Source organism: Lissotriton helveticus, chromosome 9 (genome assembly GCF_964261635.1).
Source record: "Lissotriton helveticus chromosome 9, aLisHel1.1, whole genome shotgun sequence".
Classification (NCBI taxonomy): Eukaryota; Metazoa; Chordata; class Amphibia; order Caudata; family Salamandridae; genus Lissotriton; species Lissotriton helveticus.
In genome coordinates this window covers 561,587,052-561,609,057 of record NC_136070.1, presented here as the reverse complement: position 1 = coordinate 561,609,057, position 22,006 = coordinate 561,587,052, and the positions used below count along the sequence as shown (strand labels likewise).

The 22,006-nt window shown below is 44.9% G+C and overlaps 1 protein-coding gene across 4 annotated transcripts in view; it reads right to left on the bottom strand.

Annotated features, from left to right (window-relative positions):
- The window catches only part of LTBP3 (latent transforming growth factor beta binding protein 3), an 872,522-nt gene that overhangs the window by 266,198 nt on the left and 584,318 nt on the right, over positions 1–22,006 (bottom strand). For all 4 annotated transcript variants that reach the window (XM_078660467.1, XM_078660465.1, XM_078660464.1 and 1 more), the window contains one exon: positions 15,668–15,773. In XM_078660467.1, coding sequence (XP_078516593.1) covers positions 15,668–15,773 — 106 coding nt within the window. The remainder of the gene's footprint in view (positions 1–15,667; positions 15,774–22,006) is intronic.

Here is a 22,006-nt window from a genome sequence, read left to right as displayed (position 1 = left end):
TGAAGTCTCCAGATATTACCTTAGTGGCATATGGAAACAAACTGTGAGAAGTTGGCCTGATGTGCAGTGTTCACTATTCTAGTGATCACTATATATCAGTCCAAACAACCCTTATTGATGATTGGTTGTAAGTCAACCTTATAGACCAGCTATCCTAGTAGCATGGATACGAGCAGTCTAAGGCTAAGACTCTAGAGGGCGTGTTAAGCCAGCTGTTTTACCATCACATTACCCCTTGAACACCCAGTGAAAGGACACCACACAAGTGTTATGAAAATAAACAGTGTATTTATTAGAATCACAACAACCCTGTACTCTTTATGAGGACAGGGTGCTAGGCACACAACAAAACTCTTACGAAAATACTTTTAAGTTAGCACGTTACACAAATGCCCGAGGGGCACGAAAAACCATATACACTAAAAGTGGAATGCGAATTACTAGCAGGTAAGTAACAGTTCTAATAGGCTTTGGAATCGCTAGGACTGGACTAGGGAATCGTTAGATTACTACTAGGAGGCCCAGGGGACTCGGGTGCAGAGTGTGCACTCTCACGCGGGATGCGGGACAAAGTCTATGGAGGCTAGTAAAGGCAAAGTTAGTGTTCACGGGCGAACCCGACCTGGTAGGAAGAAAACGACAGTGGATCCTGACCCTAGGATAGTGAGGCTATGCTGGGACACCGAAGTGCCGAAGTTACCTAGCCCAGGGGCTGCAGCTGCATAGGTCTGAAAAGACGTCGGGAATCTCGTTGCCGGACCAGGAGCCTGGAAGGAAGAAGTTGCTGGCAGGCGCCCAGTGAAGGAAAGTTCGATGGATCCAAGCCTGGATCAAGGAAGAAGAAAACCTGAAAGCAGAGGGGACCAAGTTCTTGAATCACTAGCCAGTGATTAAGTGGGCACCAGGATGGCACCGGGCGAAGTCACCGCAGTCAGGTGAGTGGGCGCTGCTGGGCTCTGCAGTCTCTCGGACCAGGAGGCGTTGTCGGCGACCAGGATGGAGGTGCGAGCTGTCCCACGAAGGATGAAGTCGTTGGCGTCGAAGTTACCCAGGATTGGGCAACAAGCCTTGGCTAATTCAAGCCCACGCGGTGGACTCAAAATGGCGTCTTGAGTGGACCAGGAGGGTCCAGGGTGCTCCTCTTCTGGGAGGGAGCAAGGGCCAGTCTGGAGCAACCAGACCAGCAGCAGAAATGTCGTCGGGCGTCGTCAGGAAGGCCACAAGCCAACGGGCTAGTAGCCAAACAACGCGGTGAGCAGCAGAAGGCAGAAGGGCCCCACGCCGATCGTGGAGATGCTGGGGGGCTGCTCTTCGGTGCTGGAGCTGCTCAGGGTGGGGGCTTCTCGGACCCCAAAGCACTCACCAGGAAATTACTCGGTGGGCTTGCTGTGCAGAAGTCGTGCAGTCTTGGCGATGGCCGGTCCCTCGAGGTCTCGTCGCACCCACGGTTCTCAGCTGTGCTGTAGAGGTGGGTAGAGGTCAGAGGTGCCAGGGAAGCCGGGTCTCGTCGAGCTGGGCAGTCGGATTCCGGAGGAAGGACGTGCAGCAGACCGCAGTGTTCTTAGATGGTGCCTGCGGATGCAGGGTGACTACTCCTTAGCCACAAGGGAGAATCTTGAGGAAGAAATCGTGAAGTCCTTTCGTGGAAAGTGGTATCTTGATTCCAAAGATGATCTGATTTGGAAGGGGGCCAGTCTCTCTCTTTATCCTGTAAAAAGGGGCTGGCACGCGACTAAGTCCTGCCCTATGGGTGGGACTAGGAGGGGGGTGGTTACACCCACTTCCTTGGCGGGCTTTTCCCCAGCACAGGGTCTGGAGTGACCCTGGAACTGGTTCCAGCCAGCCTATGCACAGTGAGCACCGGGGTGCCACGTGCAGTCACCTTCCTCTAAAGCCCTGCCTACCTACAATACACAAAACCCTGTCTGGGACGGTGCTGGCACCGCCCCTGGCAGGAAACCCTTTGTCCTTATCTCCTGCTCTGGGAGGACTCCCAGCAGCAGGAGGGCAGACTTGTGTCTCGGTGGCAGCATCCATTTTGTGGATGCTAAGGCTCTGTCTGACTTTTAACCGGGGTTAGGGGTTACATACATGTCGTGTCCCTCTAGAAGGGTGGAATGCTAACCCCGTCGCCAGAATTGGCGAGGGGTTAGTATTCCAATTCGTATGACACCTTACTCGACATGTTTTGATAAAGCGATACCAGAGTTGGCATATAACCGCGAGGATTATAATGCACTTAAGAGTATATGGTATGCGATATCATGGAAACGGCTAAGGGATAGATCCCGAAAGCCGCAGACAGGCTCAGCTCATGCCAGAGCACCATCTCACACGATTCCAAGCACTCTGCCTTCAGGATTGTTAAGGCCTGCCATAGGAGTGACTGATAGGAGATCTGTGTGTCCATTTTAGGGTTAGATATAGGTATACTATATCTAAAGCAAAGGGTGATTACACCACCTTGCCCCAGCTGTCAAGCAGCCAGTTGTGTCAGATTTGGATGGCCAGCCAGGGGTGGCATAATACATGCTGCAGCCCCTGGTAGGCCCTGGGTACACCTATGCCCTGGGTACCTAAGGTACACTGTACAGGGACTGATAAGGTGGCTCAGTATCCAATTTAGATATGTACCTAAGGTACATGGAATCCATTTTACAGAGAGAGCAGTGGGCCTGAGGTCCTGAACAGCAGGGCCTCAGGTCAACTAAGTCAGAAAACCAGCAAAACACCAGGCAAAAAGTTGGGGGCAACCATAGTCAGGGATCAACCTTCCTACATAACCCCCCCCCAAACGAAAGGAGATAAGGCTATCCTTGTCCAGGTAAGCCTATATTGCCTAAGTGGCCATTTAAGGAAGTACCAGCACTGGCATGGTTACCCCCTATGTCATGGTCCACTAAGCAATCCCTCACCCTAAGGGTGTCTGAGGGTCTCCACCATAGGGAATCTCTACCTGTGGTGTGTTTTGTCAAAGAAAAAGGCTGGTGCTGAAATGGAGTACTGAAGTGAGGCTCCACTAACTTGGGGCTCAGCTTCCTCCAATCATCATCCACCATAGAGGCCTTTCTTTCCAAGACTGAGTTGTTTTGGGCTCTCAGGGTCAACCTCTGGCTACCTACAGCTGGAGGTTGGGTCCCTCTGTTTGGCTTACTGGAGGGACAGGTCAGGTCTGGGGCCCTCAGGTCCCAAGTTTGGCTGTGCCCAACAGTGTCCATCTGTGGGAGGTCCCTAACTAAATTTAAGGGGGATCCCTCAGGAGTTGGTTTTATTTTCACTTGGCTAGGACTACTAGCTTCAGTGCCCTTAATCTGCTGATTGGGGAATTCTTTTGGACAGGGGGCCCTTTGGGGTCCACCACTGGCCTCCCTGACCTCTACAGCCCTGGGCTGACTGAGGCAGGGTAGAGAGGGGCAGGTTACCTGCTCCAGACTGGGTCCCACCTTGGAAGGGTCCACTGACATCAGGGGTTCTGCCAGGCTAGGCCTGACTACCTCTGTGGCAGTTTCTTCACAAGGGGTCAGATCAGTTCCCTGAGGAGGCTGATCTTTTCCTAAAGTCTGGTGGGAGGGAGATTTTTCTTCCTCCTCAAGGCTCTCTGTCTGAGTGGAGTGATCCATAGTTTCAGGCTTCACAACACTATCATCTGTCTGAGTTTGAGCTGTGGCCATCACAACTCTCCCAACCTTTTCAGGAGGGGGCTCAGTTTGGGTGTGGGCTGTGACCATCACAGCCTTGACAACCTGTTCTGGGAAGGAAGTTGTCTGAGATTGGGTTGTGACTGGCACAACCCTCCTGACCTGTTCAGGGAGGATATCTTGGACTGGGGCTGTGGCTACCACTGCCCCACTAACCTTACCATGGATGTTCACCATTCTAGAATGGGTTTCTTGCTCTACTTCAGCCCAGGCTGAGAGCTCTAAATCATTCCCCAGTAGGCAATCTACAGGCAAGTTTGGTGACACTGCCACTCTCTTGTGGCCAGTGACACCTCCCCAGCTGAGATTGACCACTGCCATGGGATGATCTCTCTGTACTCCATCAATATTGGTCACCTGGTATGTGGCACCAGGTAAAAGTTGCCTTGAGGGGACTAGACTCTCAGTCACCATAGTGATGCTAGCCCCTGTATCTCTATAGGCCTCAACTTTTATACCATTGATGAGGGGCTCCTGTCTGTACTTGCCCAAAGTGTTGGGACAAGTTGTGAAGTTGGCAAACCCCATGCCAGTCTCACAGACAAGAGTATCTAAGTTTGGGGACCTGGTTAGGCCAGAGTCCCCAGGAACTCCCAAAGTAAATGCACCCAAATTCTTGGGGGCACTCCCACCACCTGGGGGATTACTACTAGTAGTAACAGGAGGTTTGGGAATGTTACTTGGGGGTATGTTTTCCTTATTGTTATTCTTTGGGCAACTGCTGTCAGTTTTTAAATGACCCACCTGTTTACAGGGATAACAATAAGGTTTCTTCTGGTTGTTGGAAGGATTCTGGGACCCACCCCCCTCAGAGGATTTTTGGGGCCCTGATGTGGTTTGATCTGTAGATTTATTCCCACCCTTCTCTTGAGGCTTGGTTGATTCCTTTTTCTGGTCACCACCTTGGTTCTTGGGCCTACTCCTGGTTCTGACCCATTTGTCTGCCCTCTTACCCAATTCTTGTGGAGAGGTCAGATCAGAGTCTACCAGGTGCTGGTGTAATAACTGGTTCTGACAATTATTTAAGACTTGCTCTCTCATAATTAGATTATACAATCCCTTGAAATCAGTAACCTTACTACCCAGTAGCCAGCCTTCCAAAGCCTTAGTGGCACAATCAACAAAGTCAGACCAGTCCTGAGACTGAGTTTTCTGGGTGTCTCTGAACAGCAACCTGTACTGCTCAGTGGTTAAACCAAACCCATCAACCAGTGCATTTTTCAGGACCTGGTAATTGTTAGCATCCTCCACTCTTGTAGTGAGGAGCTTATCTCTACCTTTACCATCAAAGGAGAGCCACAGTATAGCTGCCCACTGACTCTGGGGAATGCACTGCACAGTGCAGGCCCTCTCCAGAGCAGCCATCCATTTCTGGATGTCATCCCCTTGCTTAAAGGGGGGCACTATTTTAGTCAGGTGTTTAGTATCTAAACCCTTCTCTCTATCTCTTGGGAGATTGCTGCCACCAGTGGGAGCTAGCCCACTCATCTGCTGCTCTCTTGCCAGGGCAAGCTTCTCTTTGGCCAGGGCAATTTCTTCCCTTTCAATCCTCAGTTCAGCTTGTCTCATCCTAGCTTCATGCTCCTTTCTCTGAGGGGAAGTAAATCTCCTCTGTGGAGGATTCCTTCTCCCCTGAGAAGAGGCATTAGAGTGCAGAGATCTATTGGAGTCCCTAGAAAGAGATCTATCTCTCCTAACTCCAAGGTTAGGCCCACTTCGGGTCAGTACTGGGGGGCCCCCAGATCCTAGCCCAAGTAAGTCTAAGTTGGTCCTAGTTAGCCTTCTGACTACCTCAAGACCCTTGTCTACCTCATCCCCAGAGAGTACCTCCTGATCCTCCTCCTCAACTGCTGAATCAGTGTTGTGGAGATCTGGATCCCCAGAGGTTCCCTCTAAGGCTGGCATGTTCTCATGTAACTGAGAAAGCTTTCTGGCATCATATGTCTCTAAGAGACCTATCAGAAAGGAAGTGGTGGGGTTAGACCCCTGCTTCAGTTTTCTGGAGACACAGATCTGTCTCATCTCATGGAAACTGAGAGCTGCATATCTTGAAGTGACCTGTGGAGGGTCAACACTGACCAGGGGAGTCTCAGTAGAGTCCTCCTGAGTCGACATGCTTTTCTAGTGAGGTGTAAGTGGTGCACTTACCTACACTATATGTTTGCCTACTGATCCCTTGCTAGAGTTGTAGTTTAGGGTGTGCTAGGCCCTAGGAGCTACAACAGCTGTTTCAGTAGAACTCAGAGTATTCTAAGCTAAGTTATATGTACCTTTAGTACTTATGTGATCTTTCACAAGATATTCTTAGGATATGTGTGGTAAAACAACAGCAAGCTCAAATCCCAACCGCTGCTCACCAATGTGAGAAGTTGGCCTGATGTGCAGTGTTCACTATTCTAGTGATCACTATATATCAGTCCAAACAACCCTTATTGATGATTGGTTGTAAGTCAACCTTATAGACCAGCTATCCTAGTAGCATGGATACGAGCAGTCTAAGGCTAAGACTCTAGAGGGCGTGTTAAGCCAGCTGTTTTACCATCACATTACCCCTTGAACACCCAGTGAAAGGACACCACACAAGTGTTATGAAAATAAACAGTGTATTTATTAGAATCACAACAACCCTGTACTCTTTATGAGGACAGGGTGCTAGGCACACAACAAAACTCTTACGAAAATACTTTTAAGTTAGCACGTTACACAAATGCCCGAGGGGCACGAAAAACCATATACACTAAAAGTGGAATGCGAATTACTAGCAGGTAAGTAACAGTTCTAATAGGCTTTGGAATCGCTAGGACTGGACTAGGGAATCGTTAGATTACTACTAGGAGGCCCAGGGGACTCGGGTGCAGAGTGTGCACTCTCACGCGGGATGCGGGACAAAGTCTATGGAGGCTAGTAAAGGCAAAGTTAGTGTTCACGGGCGAACCCGACCTGGTAGGAAGAAAACGACAGTGGATCCTGACCCTAGGATAGTGAGGCTATGCTGGGACACCGAAGTGCCGAAGTTACCTAGCCCAGGGGCTGCAGCTGCATAGGTCTGAAAAGACGTCGGGAATCTCGTTGCCGGACCAGGAGCCTGGAAGGAAGAAGTTGCTGGCAGGCGCCCAGTGAAGGAAAGTTCGATGGATCCAAGCCTGGATCAAGGAAGAAGAAAACCTGAAAGCAGAGGGGACCAAGTTCTTGAATCACTAGCCAGTGATTAAGTGGGCACCAGGATGGCACCGGGCGAAGTCACCGCAGTCAGGTGAGTGGGCGCTGCTGGGCTCTGCAGTCTCTCGGACCAGGAGGCGTTGTCGGCGACCAGGATGGAGGTGCGAGCTGTCCCACGAAGGATGAAGTCGTTGGCGTCGAAGTTACCCAGGATTGGGCAACAAGCCTTGGCTAATTCAAGCCCACGCGGTGGACTCAAAATGGCGTCTTGAGTGGACCAGGAGGGTCCAGGGTGCTCCTCTTCTGGGAGGGAGCAAGGGCCAGTCTGGAGCAACCAGACCAGCAGCAGAAATGTCGTCGGGCGTCGTCAGGAAGGCCACAAGCCAACGGGCTAGTAGCCAAACAACGCGGTGAGCAGCAGAAGGCAGAAGGGCCCCACGCCGATCGTGGAGATGCTGGGGGGCTGCTCTTCGGTGCTGGAGCTGCTCAGGGTGGGGGCTTCTCGGACCCCAAAGCACTCACCAGGAAATTACTCGGTGGGCTTGCTGTGCAGAAGTCGTGCAGTCTTGGCGATGGCCGGTCCCTCGAGGTCTCGTCGCACCCACGGTTCTCAGCTGTGCTGTAGAGGTGGGTAGAGGTCAGAGGTGCCAGGGAAGCCGGGTCTCGTCGAGCTGGGCAGTCGGATTCCGGAGGAAGGACGTGCAGCAGACCGCAGTGTTCTTAGATGGTGCCTGCAGATGCAGGGTGACTACTCCTTAGCCACAAGGGAGAATCTTGAGGAAGAAATCGTGAAGTCCTTTCGTGGAAAGTGGTATCTTGATTCCAAAGATGATCTGATTTGGAAGGGGGCCAGTCTCTCTCTTTATCCTGTAAAAAGGGGCTGGCACGCGACTAAGTCCTGCCCTATGGGTGGGACTAGGAGGGGGGTGGTTACACCCACTTCCTTGGCGGGCTTTTCCCCAGCACAGGGTCTGGAGTGACCCTGGAACTGGTTCCAGCCAGCCTATGCACAGTGAGCACCGGGGTGCCACGTGCAGTCACCTTCCTCTAAAGCCCTGCCTACCTACAATACACAAAACCCTGTCTGGGACGGTGCTGGCACCGCCCCTGGCAGGAAACCCTTTGTCCTTATCTCCTGCTCTGGGAGGACTCCCAGCAGCAGGAGGGCAGACTTGTGTCTCGGTGGCAGCATCCATTTTGTGGATGCTAAGGCTCTGTCTGACTTTTAACCGGGGTTAGGGGTTACATACATGTCGTGTCCCTCTAGAAGGGTGGAATGCTAACCCCGTCGCCAGAATTGGCGAGGGGTTAGTATTCCAATTCGTATGACACCTTACTCGACATGTTTTGATAAAGCGATACCAGAGTTGGCATATAACCGCGAGGATTATAATGCACTTAAGAGTATATGGTATGCGATATCATGGAAACGGCTAAGGGATAGATCCCGAAAGCCGCAGACAGGCTCAGCTCATGCCAGAGCACCATCTCACACGATTCCAAGCACTCTGCCTTCAGGATTGTTAAGGCCTGCCATAGGAGTGACTGATAGGAGATCTGTGTGTCCATTTTAGGGTTAGATATAGGTATACTATATCTAAAGCAAAGGGTGATTACACCACCTTGCCCCAGCTGTCAAGCAGCCAGTTGTGTCAGATTTGGATGGCCAGCCAGGGGTGGCATAATACATGCTGCAGCCCCTGGTAGGCCCTGGGTACACCTATGCCCTGGGTACCTAAGGTACACTGTACAGGGACTGATAAGGTGGCTCAGTATCCAATTTAGATATGTACCTAAGGTACATGGAATCCATTTTACAGAGAGAGCAGTGGGCCTGAGGTCCTGAACAGCAGGGCCTCAGGTCAACTAAGTCAGAAAACCAGCAAAACACCAGGCAAAAAGTTGGGGGCAACCATAGTCAGGGATCAACCTTCCTACACAAACCAACAGATGTTATTGGTTATGTCGGGCCTGATTCACAGAACTAACTTAAGATAAAATCCTAAACGTACTACCATTTACTCATTTCGGTATTCACAGAAGGCACTTACTCATTTTGGTATTCACAGAAGGCACTTACTCATCAATGAATAAGTGCCTTCTGTGAATACGAAAATGGTAGTAAGTTTAGGATTTTGTCTTAAGTTAGTTCTGTGAATAGGGCCCTTTGATATTACTTTGAAATTTAAAGAAATTAAAATATTTGCCAGAGTGTATGTAGCAAAAGAAGGATTGTGTTACTTGGGTTGGCAGAAGCAAAAAGATGTGTTCATGAAATTAGACCCTAATCATCCTAACCATGTGCTGGAATATATAGATATGGTGGTGAAAGACAGTGATGTGATTGAGATTGATAAGTGGTGACGACTTTTCCCTAAAGTTTTCCCAAATTCCTTGAACTTATTATAGGGGGTTTGTTAATCTTATCATTTTAAAACATTCTGCATCGCCTAAAACGCACAAAAGTAGAAATGTACGGTTGTCAGTGAGAGAGGATTTAGGCATGGAATTAATGTCTTTTATCACCGCTGATGGTGCCTTCAGATATTTACGCATGCCATTTGGTTTGGTTTCTGCTTCAGCAGTTTTTCAGTGGTCAATGCACCATCAATTCAAAGGAATGCCCAATTTTTCTTACTTTCAAGATGATATTTTAGTACATGATACCTCTTCTGAAGAACATTACATAGTACTGTTTCAGGTATTAATCATTTTGTAAGACTTTGTACTAACAATATTTAAAGATGAACGTAAAATTGCAAAAGATAAAGTACACTATTTGGGTCACAGGAAAACTCATGAGGGTATTGTACTGAAACAGAAGATTGGCTTGGCAGTATGGGCTTGACTGTTCCCATGAGGCACAGGGTCAAGACTGAATTGCATATAGCTGGGTCTGAACTGAGGTGGCCAAGTGAGCTAAAGAACAATGATGGATTCAACTCAGATCTGTGACTTGGGGTGTGTCTGAAAAGTTTCAGCACTCCGTCCATCATCTCTTTGTGTTTGCTTTGTTCGCCCTAAGTTGGCAGGGTGTGCCCAGGCGTGGGTCCCTTGCTCACTTTGCCACTGGATTCAAGCTAGCCTGGTTGATGACGACTGATTATCCAGAAACCGGTCCCAGGAATGCTTGTTTCCGGTCCAGGGAAGTCATGGCTTGGCAGTTCGGGCTCGACTGTTCCCAAGAGGCACAGGGTCAGACTGGTTTGCATATTGCCATGTCTGAACTGGGGTGGCGGAGTGAGCTAAATAATGATGATGGATTAAACCCAGATCAGTTGACTGGGGGTGAGTGCTTGCAATGTTCAACACTCGGTCCATCATCCCCTTTGGTTTTGCTTTGTTTGCCTTAAGTTGGCAGGGTATGCCCAGACGTGGGTCCCTTGCTCACTTTGCCACTGGATTCAAGCTAGACTGCCTGTCGAGGGGTGTTACCCCGTTCCCAGGATGCTTGTTTCCATTTCAAGGAAGACCTGGCTTGGCAGTTCGGGCTGGACTGTTCCCATGAGGAACAAAGTCAAGACTAATTTGCATATTGCTGGGTCTGAACTGCGGTGGTGAAGTGAGCTAAAGAACGGTGATGGATTCAACCCAGATCTGTGACTGGGGGTGAGTGTCTGAAAAGTTTCAGCACTCTGTCCCTCATCTTTTTGTGTTAGCAATTATTGATGCCATTAGTCCCGGGAATAAAGATTAAGGGCCAGATGTAGGTAATTCTATTTTACCGACTCATAAATACCGAATTTTACCGATTCGGTAATTATGAATCGGTAAAATAGAAGGTGGGAGATGTAGGTGAAATGGGTATTTGAAATACCGATTCTGTAAAAATCGGTATTTACCGATTCTGTAATTACAGAATCGGTATTTCCCATTGATTCCTATGGGCTTTGAAGCCCATAGGAATCAATGGGAAATACCGATTCTGTAATTACAGAATCGGTAAATACCGAATCCTGCAAGGGTGCAGGGGATGTCACTTTGACACCCTCTAGCACCCCAAATACAGGCATGTGTGCCATGTGGCACACAGACATGCCCTAAGGGCACGTCTGTCTGTCACATGGCATAGGTGTGCATGCACACATGTGCATGCACACCTGGATTCGGTATTTTACCACCCAATTGGATTGGGTGGTAAAATACCGAATCTGTAAGGCCTTTGGGACTCAGAAGAGTCCCACCTACATCTGTTAGTTACAGAATCGGTAAAAATACCGATTCGGTATTTTACCGATTCGGTAAATTTACCGAATCAGTAAAATTGGCCCCCTACATCACAAATACCCATTTACCGGTCGGTAACTTACCGGTCGGTAAATGGCCTCCTACATCTGGCCCTAAGTGAAATCATTTCTGGGGCTAGCAGAATAGTATGCAGTTTTGAGAAAAAACAATTTTGTCAAACCAGCTCATGAAAGAAAATGTAGCCAATGAATGAACTAATGATTAGGAGTGTGGGAATCTTAAAAAAGAATCTGCAGCTTCGCCAGCTTTGGTACCATTTGATACCTCATGTATCTCAGTTACACCTACTGATGCCAATAATGTAGGATTGGGGGTAGCTTTACTCCAAATGAGAAATGGGAAGCTTGAGACATGGTATTTACTTTCTAGTCTTTAAAGAATGTGGAAACTAAGTATTTCACAATTGAAAAAGAGGCATTCGTTTTTATGGGTGGAATATGTTACTTAAGATCATATGTATGGAGTTGCTCTTTACAGTGCGTACAGACCATAGATCATTGATGGATCTAATTTTAACTAAAGGTTGTGCTAAATTTACTCAGAGAATTGCCAAGTGGCAATATCATGTTTGGGAGTATCATTTTAAGGTGGAATATGTGCCAGGTGTTACTAATGTTTTGGCAGATTGTCTGTCAATGATGCCAACACCTGAGGTTGAAGCCATTGAGATGACTGATGGGGAAGATGAAAATGTGGCAGCTTCAGTCTGTGGTGTGTGATACAACATCTGGAGGTGTTTTAAGGATTAGTAGGGGATAAAGGCATTTATTTATATGGGGAATATATGATAGATGGATAGCCTCATAAATACCGTTACATGGTGTGCTGTGCTACTTTGGTTTGAGAGTTGAGTTGTCATAGTAAGATGGTACTCTGTGTAGAGGAGAACAACTAAGGATCAGCTTGAAATGATTTTGTCTTTAGTCCATGACGGTGAAGTTCGAATAAGTGAGTCGGGAAGGGCTTCTGGTGGCTAGATGTGACTAAAAGCTTAAAACAAAAAGTGATATTTTGCGTTGCTTGTGCATGCAGAGATACATCTCAAAGAACTTTAAAATATCCTTGACAAGGTCTGGTTTTTTTGACTAATTTCAGAAGGAACTATGGCTTGACATTTCTGCCCTTTTTGATTTTTAGGTGGTTTGCTCAAGTATCCTTTCGTGCTCAGTGATCATTTCTTACAGTGGCCTGAAGTGAAGTTTGTCATACAAGTCAATAAAATGGAAGTGATTAACATTATGAATGACTTTTTTAAGCGGGGGTGTTCGCCTGATGTTCTGACAACAGATAATAGATAGCAGTTAGTGTCACATAAAATGGAGAGTTAAAAACAATATTGTGACATTAAACATGTGTGTACATCAGTTTACTTTCCACAAAGTTATGGAATTGTGGCTAGATGGAATTGGGCCCTGAAAGAGAGTTTGCAATGTGCACGGTGTAATGGAATAGATAGGCAAGAGGATGTTAATAACATGTTGTGGGCAGACAGCATGACATCTTGTGTGAAAGGCAACAAGTCTCCTTTTGAAGAAGATGCATGGAAGAAAAGCCGGAACACTGCTAAAGCTATCTTGGATGGAGGAGAAATGCTCGAGTGGTGTGAAATCTCAAAGAGATGTTTCCAAGTGTGGATGAGATGGTGAGACTTAGGTTTGATAAGAAAGGGTTGAAAGGTTGATCTCAATTTTCTGGAATATTGTAGGTAAAGACAGTGAGCAGATATACTGTTGAGTTGTCAGATGGAAATGTATGGAATAAAGGCAAGTTGGTAAAAGTCCCTGTCTGTTCAAGATGTTGCAGGTTGCTGTCCAAGGGGGAGTAGGAATGTAGACAATTCTGTGGATATCAACAAGAGATACAACAAGAGAAAGGTTTATCCTCCGATGTGGATGAGTGATTTTTTACACATTTTGGGCAGGATTACGAGTTTGGCGGTCCATTGGACTGCCGAACCCATGGTGGCGGTCTGCCACCCCCTCTGCAGCATCGTGTGAAGCATTACAGACCGTCACACTTGGGTTAGGCAGAGTAATATGCTGGCAGTGCTACTAGGGCACAGCCAAGCATATTATGAGTTGCCTTATTGCCAGCATCTCCATGGCAGTGAGCCCGCCATGGAAAGGGAAGAGAAGAGGCAACTTAGGGGGCCTTTACAGGGCCCCCTGTTGCTTCTGGGTCTGGGGGGGTGCATGTAGGTGGGTACATTGTGTGCCCCCCTGGTATTGCACCACCAACTTCCTACACAGGAAGAAATGTATGACATGGTGCATTTCTTCCTGTGCAGCACATCCTGGGCCTTATTATGCCTATAGTGGTCCATCGGACTGCCGTAGACATGGTGGCGGTGCGGGTAACGCTGCACGGACAGTCTGACTACCTCATTATAAATTGGGTGGTCGGACCGCATTGGCACTGCCGCAACCATGCTTGGTGGGCCGCTATGACCCACCATCATATTACAAGTTTCCTCACCGCTACACTTTTCATGGGGTGAGAAAACAAAGGTGGCCCTATAGGGTCCCCTTGTACCTCTGTACCATGGGGTGCATTCAGCGGGGCACATGTTGTGCTCCCCTGTCTGCATGCACCCACAGTTTCTGCAGGGCATGGACATGACAGTTCATGACCTGGAGGAACTGCCTTCGATGGTCTCATTGCGGTGCCTTTTTCAAGAGCACCGCCATGGGACCGTCACAAAACTGCCCATCAGAGACTTTAAAAGTCGTACTCTGGCGGGCATTTTCTTATGGCTTTGGCGGTCTCGATGCAGGGCGGAAGCGTGCTGGCCCCGCTCAGAGACCGCTAAAGTCATAATAAGGCCTGTAGGCTTTCCTTTGAGCCTTGGAAAGGTACTACTGTGGGACCGCCGCTGCACCATTCGCTGACCTGGATTCCAGTCGGAATCCGGTGGGCAGTTTTCCTTCGGATGTGGAAGACCTGCCGCGGAGCGCTGGCATGGTGCTACGCGGGAGGACCGCCAAACTCATAATCAGCCCTTATTCTTCCTGGTTACTTTTGTCGATTTGGTTCCAACAGTTTTGCTGAAGTAAATGCTATTATCAGCACGTAATGTGTTAATCTGCATTACCATTGCCATTGCGTTTTCGGCAACTGTGAATAATTTGTTGCACTGATTTAAAAAAATGTTTTATTCCTTTCTGAAAATTCCAATTTTCCAAACTGTATATGTTTAAATAAGTTGTGTGTGGTGTTCTATACAGTGTTAGAACATTGTGAGAATGTGAGGATATTAGCATTCTGTTAATGTCAGTTGCTGGTGGTCCTCTTTCTGTAATAGACGCATGTTGTGCACCAGAATCAAATTCATTTTTTAACAAATTTCCAGATCAGAGATTACTGCTGCACTTGTATGCCACGAACAGGATCAGCTTCTCTTTACTGAAGGGTCGAGGAAAGGCTTTGCTTGACCAAGGAATATTCATCAAGGTAGAGGAGACCCAACCCTACTGATGAGCCTCGGGGTAGGCCATACTCTAGTGGTACATAAAGCACCATGGCTTACGGTGAGGACAATATTGCCTCTTCTACAGTCATGCTTGTCATAAGTATTATTTGTCTAGATAATAACTAGTTGAATGCAAAATATAGACTTGCTTAAAAATTGACCAATGAGCAGTCTAAGCATTTAAGGGATGTGAATCTTGAATACAAAAACATTGTTTTCTTTTTAATGTGTATAAAACTATTACCTCACCACATGCTTATCTATGATCTTATGTGTGTTTCCTAAATTGTACACGGTATAGCACGAGCACTTGAGCACTGCACCATAACATTATGGCAATTCGAGTCTGTTGGAAGATGTATATTATATAACCAGGTTTGCACTGGCCAAGGAGATTTCTTTCTCTATGTACTACAGATGCTGTACTGAAAAGCACTACATTGGTCTCTGCTCTTGCTGAGAGATTTCCACTACAAGCCAAGTTATATCGAGGAGCCTCAGTTCAAAGTTGGCTTTGTTTTGCGGACTAGTATGAAAAAGCCCCACCCTACTGAGTAGCCAAAGTAGAACAAAAGGCACTCTTCTGTTTCCAGGCATAGAAGTTACGCTTGTGTTCTTACGCAGCACATGAGGCATTGAGAGTTGACCTTTTGGTACTCAAAGCAGTGTTAGGTTCTTGCACACACAGAACAGGAACTTATTTAAGTGGTATTCATAAAAATGCTACTTACATCAGGGGAGGAATTGGTGCTACTCTCACATGGGAGGGGGGATTTCTGGCAATACATACATATGTGAAGATTAATTGGTGATACAGAGGATATCATAGATGCCAATAATATGGCCCGATAGAGGTGATATTTAAAGCAGTTGCATGCACTGGTAGTGGTAACAATTTAACGAGTTGCTAGAGATACTGACAGCAGTGGATGTCAAAAAAAGTCAGAGTGCCTATTAATAGTGACCATAGATCGTGAAGGATATGTGGAGAAGGCAGAGGTGAATTCACAGAGCAGGGTGGTACTGGTGGCACTCTAGACAGAGGGTGGTTCTGGCAGTAGTTACAGTGGGGGACATCACTGGTAGTACTCACACTGAAGATGTGGACACTTGTGGCACTTGTTCTGGCCCCAGGAAGTGCCGATGCTCCCACAGCAGTCCTCTTCCTTTGTCAGCCCAGGCAGAGGATTACTTCCACACTAATACCGTGCAGGCCAACACCGCCCACAAAAAGAGAATAAGAGATATTTCAATTAAAAAAAGTATTCTTAGATAAAGTCAACAGGTTTTCCTGCATGATTCCATAATTTAACATTGACTTTAATTCTCTGTATGTAATATTCAGTCTCTCTTTCAATGTTTGAACAGACCCAGCACTATTACTTTGTGTGGATAATGTGGATCTCATGTGGCAGACTCCGTGTTGTCTACATAGGTTAATCGAGCAAATGTTCAAAAGTCAATGGTCTCACACTTAGGGCTCAATTACGAGTCTCGTGATCCACAAACCGCCAGACTCATGGGGGCATGGCGGCGTTCTCCCAACCGCCCTATTATGACAAGGGCAGTTGAACCACCATTGCCCTGCCACCGGGGAACCGCCATTCCTTTGGGGTGTTGTGGCTGTCAGGAGACATCAATACGCTTGGCAGGACCGCTGAGGTCCTGCCAAGTCCTACCAAGCATAATAGGAGTTTTCGCTTCGCCATGGTTTTCATGGCAGTTCCTCCTCCATGAAAACCCTGGCAGAGAGGAAACAAAGGGGTCCCTACAGGGCCCTCATGCCTCTAAGCCCTGAAGTGCATGGAGGGGGCACAACATGTGCCCCCTTGTGTGCATGCATCCCAGTTCCTGCATGGCATGGACTTTTCAGTCTATGCCGTGCATGAACTGTTTTTGGCATTCCCATTGGGGTGCCCATTTTTAGAGGTTCTGCTATGGGAACGCCAATAAAAAGCCCACCAAACATGTGAAAACTCCTACTCTGGTGGGCGGCCCGAACACAGGTGTGGCAGTGCGGCGGCGAGGCGGCTCCGGCGCCGCACCGCCAAACTCGTTATCAGGCCCCTAAGGTGGATAACATCAAAGGATTAGACTGGGATTCTGAGCACTGTGAATTTTTAGAAATTGATACTTAATTCATATTTTCTGGTGGCATTCACCAATGCAAATGAAGGAACAAAGGGGGACAAATTCTGAATGACACAGTTGTTTTGTTTTACTCAATTGAGTTTACTATCAAATTATGTTTGACATATTGGGATTACTCTCAAAATAGGGTGTTATTAGAAACTTATGAGTCAGCTGAAAGATGAAAGGGCTTATCAAAACACTATTTAGTCTAACTATGTAGAACTGATGATGCAGTGCTAACAGTGAGGACGCTCAAAATCCGTTCTTTAAGTAACTAACTTTAGCTGGCTCTAAATAGGTACCACATTTTAGCTAGTAGAAGGTGAACTGGCGTAGCTCTAAGTTGTCTAACAGAATATCATGAATAAAAATATCGAGACACAAATATTGTGTCAAAAATATTGTTTACCTTAATTTTTGTGTTCCTATACTTATAATGGGAACAACAAAAATATTATGTCAGAAATATCGTGGAAATAATACCGTCCAGAAATGGGGAAGAATATTATTTTTTTCTAACAAATACCACAATTAAAATCATTTGTTTGAAATAGTTCATTAGTTAAAAACAGTATATTGTTAAATAAATATATTTTAATCATTTATTTAAATGTATATTTCCATAAATGTATACATATATATATTTAAAGTATATATAAATCAATACACTTAAAACATAACAATTCATAAGAACATTTTAAATACATTTCATTTTAAATATTAACATTAAAATAAAGTGAAAATTAGCAAACATATGTCTGACTAACAAAAATATGTAACCCAAATTAACTATTAAAATGAACATATAAAAAAGTTTTATATAGAATTGTACACTAAATATAGAAATAATAGGCACATATATGTTTTAAAAAACATAATAATATTTAAACAATGTAAAAAACATGTTTTACAGAAACAAAAAAGAATTTCAAAAAGTATGTATAAATACATTATTAATTAAGTAACATAATAAATATAACAGAATAATTGAAAACGAGTTTCTAACAATAATATAAACATTTAAAAAACATTAAAAATAACATCAATCCACTCTAAACAACATTAGGGAAATTGTCGAAGTTCAGAGGGGTTTGTTTAAGGGTTCACACTCCAGTTTAAGTGACAGTAGAGAAGGTGTTGGACTTTCGAGAGGTTAGATTTATCAATCCTGTTGGACTTCGGAGGGGTTAGATTTAATATTCCCACTCCAGTCTAAGCAACAGTAGGGAAAGTATTGGACTTCGGAAGGGTAAGATTTACTATTCTCACTCAATTGAGAACGTGTTGAATTTTGTAACAATAGCATTTGCCAACTCATAAATATTTTCTACAAAACTTTGAAATACTTAACAATAAATCATATTTTATCTGAAACTTGCACACACAATAAACTTTAAAAAAGCACAAATTAAGTTAATTAGTTTTAACAATTAATTTAAAAATATAATTTCAATAACTTTTTGCTCTATTCGAATAAACACCACACAATCTGATACAAAATGTAAGTTACTAACAAAAGTATAAAAACTCAAATATACACTATAATTTACAAATGAAACTTAAATAAATTAACAATTAACTTATTAAACAATATGAAAAATGATCAATTAAATATTTAACTTAAAATAAAACCAGAATTAACATATCAGTTCAATTAATTAAAATGTAATTAACTTCCCACCTTGTACCCATACAGACCCAACATCCATCAATTGAAATATAAATTAGTTACATAAATGTAAAAATGTAAATTAACAAATTATGCTCAAACAAATAAAATAATAATGAAACAATTTACATAAATAATAAATAAATATTTAATCAACAATAAAAATTAATTAACAAAATGAATTTAATTATAATTTAGTATACTGCCCAACCTAATTCTCTACAAACCCAACAACTACACTATAATATACTAAAGAAAAAAAATAACACATTTAAAATTACAGGCTGTATTTTAGAATATTAGTATTATTTATACTAACAATAATAGCGCCTAAAAATAACATAAAAGGTGCTATATATTAAAGTAATAAAAAAACAATATTTAATATAACTATAATGATTAAACAATATTAAATACAGCAATATTCTTAAAAAGGATATTTTACACTAAAATGATACTCTTCCCTTATATATTCTTTTCCACCATATGTATGGAAAGTCACAATATTTTTGACATAATAAATATACTTTTAATCTGATATGTTTGTCATTCACTGTAGAGCTCACAGATTACTGCACTATGAATATAGGGTGTTTGTGGTAATCTGCAGATTTTAAAGATTAAAACAAGGAGCTTGTGCATTTTCTGTCCAAGGCACTGAAGCCTGGAATGGGTTATACATCACCTTGTTACTGCAAGAGGATCAATTTACGTTCTATAAACTGATGTAACCAAGAAGCTCAAGAGTCGTATCATTTGCACTATACTATCTTTATACCATAACTTAACATAACATAACATAACATAGAGCTTATACACATACTCAGTGGGAATGTGTTAAACATTATGGAACCAGAAGACAATAAATACACATCAGGTCTCATTAGGTCACAATTCACAAAGATCGGTTTTCCTTTTGTGTCTTATACTCAGATGTTCTGATGAAAGTCACACCAAAATGTATATATGTAAGACATAAAAACATAAATTATGAAATACCATAGTAAACTGTAAACTAAGAATTAAAACTGCCTGTTCCAATTCACAGTTACCCGCCAGGTGAATTAGAATGCGACCACCACCACGGCAGCCGCAAAACCTATGTTTTGTTTTGCAGCATGTGCAGTGGGCTGCAGCACACGCCGCAGTACAAAAGATGGACATTAAACATATCCCTGTCCTATGTGGTTGGCACCATGCGGTGTCTGCCACATGGTGCAGGGATATGCAGGGGGGGGCAATATAGGGGTCCCCCAAAACCCAAAGCTGAGGCCCAGGGGTGAAGAGGAGCCCCCTTAGGACCCCCTATGTCCCTTTCCACCCAGCCTTTTCATGGCGTGTTTACAGCCATGAATGGGCCGGCGGATAGGAACATTGTAATACCTATGGCGTTGTCTGGCAGTCACCACCACCATTGTAGGTATTACTGCACCTCCGATGGACCGACGGCCTCCTTGAACCCATCGGATCTGTGGCAGTCGGTCTCTCCGATCGCCAAGGAAACACCCACGATCATAATGAGGCAGGCGGTAAAGCAGCCATGGATGGCGGTGTGACCGCCACCGACGGGGTAACAGTGGTGGTCCTACCGCTATCCTAATGAGGCCCGAGATTATCATATAGCGGGATCCAATCGTACCCCTGTGTTGAAAAGTACATGAATGTGCTCTAGTTAATCTGATGCAACACAAGTCAAAGACTGTACATGTGGAACTACAGCAGTTGTATGTCAGAATATCAAAATCATAACTATGGGGGACTTTACGATGGTGGTGGCGGTCTCAAAGCCATCGGAAGGCCATTCCCTGCCTGCCACTTTAATAGGACGTCCCTCCCCGCCAGCCTTTCCATGGCGGTTCACCCGCCCTGAAAAGGCTGGTGGGGATGGGCTTTGGGGGCCCATAGCGGCCCCCCGTCCCACTGGCACATTTCTTTGGATGTTGGGGGCCACCTATGGTGCCCCCCTACATATCCCTGAACCAAGTGAGAGGAACCGCATGGTGCCTGTCACGTAGTGCGGGGATATGTGAAACATCCCTGTTTTGCATTGCGGAGGGTGCTGCAGCCAGCAGCACCCGCCGCAATGTAAGTGGTGGCCTATGCGACCACCACTGTGGCGGTCACATCATAATTTGGCCTGTGGGACCGCCGCCTTGTAGGCGGGCGGTCCCAAATATGATACGGTGGCGGACAGACTTCCTTAATGACCCCCTATGTCCTAACATAAATACTGTGGCCTAAATATGGTTTACAAAAATACTGCTCCACTGCATGTAGTTTTTTAACTTCATTGGAGCAATATTTTTATAAACAATATTTAGGACACAATATTTTGATTAGACGATAGTTAGGCACAACATTGCGATGCCACACCACTAGTCGCAAGTCATTTTTTAGTATTACATCCATTGTATAAAAAAAAGAAGATGTGACCACGTAGCGGGAGCTTTGGCCACCAGCACCCATGGTCACTCGCTGTCCCGACGAACTCTTGTTGATATGCGTCAATATAAGGGGGACGGGGTGGTGTCTGGGATTCTATTCAATGTACCTACATGGGAGCATATGAGATTTGTAACGTATATGCCTATTTCCAAAATCAATAAAACAAAGTTAAACTAAAAAAAAGAAGATATAAAACCTTATTTTTTTAAGATCATGTAACTCCAACAATGAATTATTAAAAGTGGAGGGGATATTAGTGATGCTCCCTCTATGCATCCTGGTCCAAGCAGCAAACAGTGAAACTAACACATATTATTAAACATGTGCACATGTGGGATTTATATTTAGGAGTAAGACAGTAATGTTTTCATTTTTTTGATATCTGATACTGACCGTGGTGAGATCAGATATCATGCACCCAAAAGGAGCTGTCTCATTATTATAAGTTACATTCTTAAACGTGATTGTAGGCCTTGAGGAAGGTGTGTAACAACACCCATAATAACATGGGGAATTTATCAGCCAGAACAGCTGTTTTGGATAGATAGTAGTGCATGCTATATCGTGTCTGCATAAAACAGGTGCCTGAAAATGTATGCTAAATTGCCCCTGCATCCTTCTGAGTTGTGGAGTACATTTGCTATCTTTTCTGTCACGTTTCCACCACCGTTTTCTTGCTAGCTGGCACTATATTAATTTAAAAAGCTGAATAACAGTATGATGGTTAAGTGGTGAGGTGACAGGGAGATGTGGGTCTGTGAGTGAATTACTGGTATATAGAATGATCACCTTTCTTTCCCTTTGGGATTATACCTACTTCCTTTCCTTGATTTTACTCCAGAACTTGGAACTGACATGCAGGGCAGTCATACTAAACAGGCTATTTTACAGACTTCGTATTAAACAGTCCAGTTGAAGATGCCATTTCTTGCTACATGATTGGAATGGGTTTGAGGTCTCAAATCCCTTTAGGTAAACCAATTGTAGGTGGATTAAAGCAATACTCTCAGATCTTCACTTGAAAGACTGCCTTGTAGAAAAACGTAATTTACGTTGCTACAGTTTTCTTCCTGAACTTGTGTCACCCCACCTAGTTTTTAGCTTGGAGCAACATGTTCAGAACTCCGAACCACTGTCATCTAAAGAACCTAAGTTTTTTTGATCATGTGCTTGATGAACAAATTT